The 4701-nt window shown below is 36.0% G+C and overlaps 1 protein-coding gene across 6 annotated transcripts in view; it reads right to left on the bottom strand.

Annotated features, from left to right (window-relative positions):
* The window catches only part of APLF (aprataxin and PNKP like factor), a 91980-nt gene that overhangs the window by 6806 nt on the left and 80473 nt on the right, over nucleotides 1–4701 (bottom strand). For 5 of the 6 annotated variants that reach the window (XR_003682486.2, XM_007126724.4, XM_055089215.1 and 2 more), the window contains exon 9: nucleotides 2647–2693. Coding sequence is in view for 5 of the 6 variants with exons in the window: in XM_007126724.4 (XP_007126786.2) it covers nucleotides 2647–2693 (47 nt within the window). In the remaining variant the exon portion in view is untranslated. Of the gene's footprint in view, nucleotides 1–788; nucleotides 842–2646; nucleotides 2694–4701 lie in introns of all 6 variants that reach the window. The other variant, XM_007126725.4, reaches the window with a different exon arrangement.

The raw sequence follows: 4701 nt of genomic DNA, 5'->3' as shown, positions 1-4701 counted from the left end.
CGGTTCCCCTGCATCGGCAGGCGGACGCGCAACCACTGCGCCACCAGGGAAGCCCTATATTAACTTTTATTGTTTTATTATGTATTTATGATACCGCCACCTCAAATTTAACGTGTTAAAAAAAAAAAACCCCACAAACTACCTAGTTCTTCCTCCTGATCTCTATTATCATCTCCAGTCTCCTGATAATCTGTACTTTAATTTTCAGTCATTCCTATTTCCTTTACCTCATCCCACCCCCACACCACGACCAATCAGTTGGCAAATCCTATTGACTCTTCCTTCAAAATCTCACTTGTATCCAATCCTATCTTCCTACTCTCATGGTAGCCTAGTTTTGGTCCTTTATTCAACTACCTAACTAATCTCCAGAAGGCTTCCCCTAACTCTAATTCAGACTGCTCATCATCAGGGGTAAAATACTGGCTCACCATTATTTGTCAGTGCACATACCTCTTTGGTCTAGCTTTCAAGAGCTTCTATAATCTGACTTCAGAACATCCCTTTAGTATCATTCACAGTAACTACAGAGACTCTCCCTGTCAGTTAAACTGATCCACCTTCTAACTCCAAACACAACTTTCCATTTTCTACTCAATGTCCTTGACTGATCTATTATTCACTTTGTCTGGGATGTCCTATATCCACCCACGCAAAGCTAAGAAACAAAGATAACTGAAATCCTACCATCTTAAAGACCAACTTAAAATTCCCTTATCAAGTCTACCCTGATAAACCCTGGCAAAAAGTGCTCCATCCCTTTCCTCCAAGATTTTAGAGCATCTCACCCCAAGCATGTAGAGCCAGAGCTGGTTCTCATGTATCTCTGTAACTCTGCTCACTTGGAAGACACATAATAAATGAAAAAATGAGTGAATGAGTAAATGAATTGTTACATAAATCAGATTAAGATCTTGGGTAATAAGAAAAACAAGTATGTTAGCATTTTATTTTAGATATCTCTAAATTAAGAAATATGAGACCTCAACATTTAATATTTTAAATACCCCAGACACCTTAATTTATAGGTTTTTAGAGTAGGAAGAGATATTCTGACTATATTGCCACATAACAACTCTTGAAAGTACATTAAATATATAAGGCTAAACTGTTACACTAAAATATCATACTTCAAAAAAAACTGTCTTTCCAACAAAATAAACACTTTTTCTAAGAAAAGTTAATTGTTCTAAAAATATGTTCTTCATTCAGAAGACACTTCAATGATAATTCAAAGAGATTCTTCAAAGAAGATTCAGATACTTTTAACTATGCCATATGATGCATATTGTCGGTTTTAGGAAAATGGTTCCTACTTCTGCAAAGATATACAAATGTGTCAAATGCTCTTTCATGGGGCAGTGCTGAAATTTGTCAATAAAATAAGAGTTTTAATCAAATATTATTACGTTATTGTTCAAAGGAAAGTTAATTTAACAACCATAAATGCTATAGCTTTAGATACAGTCCCCATAAAGAAAAGTATAACATATGAACTCCGTACCATATTAGCTCAGATAAAGTGGTTAAATCTGTATCTGGAGTATTAAAGCACTGAAGTGTGTTTCAATAAGAAATAGCAAATAGAATTCCCTTGTGGTGAAATTAATTATTTTTATCACTTGGTTACAAGTTGGCTGTGTTTATACATATACAAAGGCAAGTGGGCATAGCCTGGATAGTACATTTTATTCTCTCACTCTGTGGACAGAAATACTGGATGCTGAATTGGCCTCTGCATTATATAAATGATACGAAGAAGCCAGAATTTGTTAACGGGAAAAAATATTAGAGTTCAGAAGCAGGGGAAACAGAAGGTAAAACAGACTGATGTAAACAGGACTGATGGTCATTCGATAGTTGCATCTCTGGTGTCTATCTCCCCTTCTCCTTCCCCCAAACTAGTTTCTACTGGGGATCCCTGTGGTTCTGAAGAAAGGGACTCTGCCTTGGTTCCAAGGGTGGAACAAACTAATCAGTGGTCACGGTGATTAATTCAAGAATAAGAATGTAACCTAAGCCGGTTTAAAAAAAGTTAATTTTATGATTTTTCCTAGGAATAGCGAAAAAAAAAAAAACCCCACAAACTACCTAGTTCTCTCTCTCTCTCCTTACATGTAAACCTGGGGAGTTTACCATGTTAAATGGAGTTTAGCCAGTTGAATAAGGATGCATATAGTTCCTTGGTGGGGAGAGGAGCCAGTCTTAGAATAAAAATCACCCCTCTAAACACAGGATGATGGAAGGAAATTGGATTGTTGGTGACATTACTGACATTATTAATGAGCCAAAGCAACAAATCTTGTCTAATCTAGCCTTACTTCTGGACTTTTCAGTTATAGAAGCCAATATGATCTCTTTATCATTTAGGCCAGTTTGAGATTTTGTTTTAAGGTACCTGCAAACAAAAGAATCATAACAGATACCAAGGCAAATATATATTGTTGGACAATGATTGTAGAAAACATCTGCTATATAAAAACTCATCAGTTATTAAATCTAAGAAAATTATTAAAATCAGCAATTCAACAAATTCACAGAAGCAGAGATTAAAAAAATTCACAATAACTGGAAACTGTATCTAGGTTTAACAGGAGAATCCATTTGAAGGTTTCATTTGGAGTTTCCTGAAGTAAAATTACTTACCTGGAAATGTACTATGTCTATATTCTATCTTGTGCTGGGGATTCTTCCTTTAAAAAAAAGGGGAAAAAAAAGAAAGAAAGCAAATATAAGGTCTAGTTTGACAATCACTGAAAAGGAATAGGACTATTTAAATTAAACTAGAGCACTCACTAACCTATGAATAAAATTAGCAGTAAACCTCTTATTGAAAAGCATTTGCTTTGTTATTGTTGTTGCTGTTAACTATAGTCACCATGCTGTACAAAGCATTTGCTTTTTAATTACATTTACTGAGTGCCTACTCCATGCCAGGCATACTTCTAGATGCAAAGACAGTGATGAACCAGATAAAGTGCTGCCCTCATGACTGACATTCCACAGAAAGGCAGTACGAGACAACTAAAATATAATACAATATACTGTATTTCTAAAATGTCAATGCCATATATCACATATATAAAGATATGAGGTAAATTAGCATATAAAGTATATAACACAAAATATCAAATTGTGTGTGTGTGTGTAATATCTAAAAGCATACTTCTAAGGCTCTTCTAGAATCCAAAGACAAAAGCATGTAAGTCATGTCTCTCCAAAGAACACCAATCAACTGTTATGAGAAAACAAGAAAGTCAGTTTGCATCGAGAAATTTATAATAACATATCCCAAAGTCAAACAGAAACTACTGTTTGAAGATCTACTTTTGATTATATATATTGATGATCGCTTCTATCATTTCATTAAACAAATGTTTGGGTACACTGTGTATACAACACATTCTCCACAAAGTACAAAACTACCCAGGCAGCAAAACCCCAAAGCAACAATTGGTTGATCATGATCCACTTGGTGGGTACCTTTCTCTTAGGGGACTGACAAAGGAGAGCCGGGGAGCGCTGACAGTAGACATGTGCTGAGGTATACAGTTCATAAGAAGCTGTTGTGAGGATTCAAGAGTAATACACAATAAGTCCTCAGTTTAAGGGCGTAGTAGGCGCTAAGTAATTAATGTTAGCTATTGATTCATTCATCAGTGGTCCAAAAAATAGGCATGGGCCACTTATTACATGCCAGGCTCTGTGTCAGGTGTCAGCGACATTTCTTATTGCTAATATCTCTTCTTTTGGGGTAATTTTTCCTACAATATGAGCATTAAACACAGTACGAGAGTGCAACCACACAATTAACTGGGGTCATAACTCAATAGTTTTGAAGACTGGAAAAAAGTTTCACCAAAAGATTGTGTGTTTGGGGTAATTAACCCAAATTTGACCTTTTGATGAAAAAGAAACTTCAAAGTTGAAAGAAATAAACTGGATAACTTAAATGTGATGAAGGGAGCTGCAAATGAACAAAGCTGCCATGATGCTTCGTGGGAAGATCTTTCCTTACTGAACATGCTGGCACAGGTCATTAACTTGTTTAATTCAGTCTTTATTAAAGTACAATTAATGTTGGACATCAGGGGAGGTAGAACAGAAAAATGGGGGACATTAATACCAAAGGTATTTTTCATCAATAATCTGGAAAAAATTGCTGATCCTTTGAGATTGTTTTTGGTAACCTTTTTAAAATCTTTTTTTGTGTGTGTGGTAAAATATACTAGTAACTTTTAATTTTGAAAAAATGTCAAACTACTGAAAAGTGGCAAGATTAGTACACAGAAATTCCATATATCTTCATCAAGATTCTTCAAGTGTTAACATTCTACAGAGACGCCTCATTATTATTATTACCTATCTACAGTCAGTTGAGATTTAAAGGCTTTTTCTCCTTCCTTTTAATACATGTTTGCTTCAGGTACCAAGAAGTCCTAACCTTTTCCTGCTTTGCCCTCAACAGAGCAGGATTATTGAAAAGTTCAATATGGTCTTAATTGTTTGCTACTGGATCCTCCTTCAAAAGCTGCTTTAGAAACTCTCAAGTAACTAAATGTCAGACTTTAAAAACAAGTATAGGGCTTCCCTGGTGGCACAGTGGTTGAGAGTCTGCCTGCTGATGCAGGTGACATGGGTTCATGCCCCAGTCCGGGAAGATTCCACGTGCCGCAGGGCGGCTGGGCCCGTGAGCCATGG

The sequence above is a fragment of the Physeter macrocephalus genome, chromosome 12, assembly GCF_002837175.3.
Source record: "Physeter macrocephalus isolate SW-GA chromosome 12, ASM283717v5, whole genome shotgun sequence".
Classification (NCBI taxonomy): Eukaryota; Metazoa; Chordata; class Mammalia; order Artiodactyla; family Physeteridae; genus Physeter; species Physeter macrocephalus.
The sequence above is the reverse complement of the archived record's forward strand: the minus strand, read 5'-3'. Positions and strand labels throughout refer to the sequence as shown.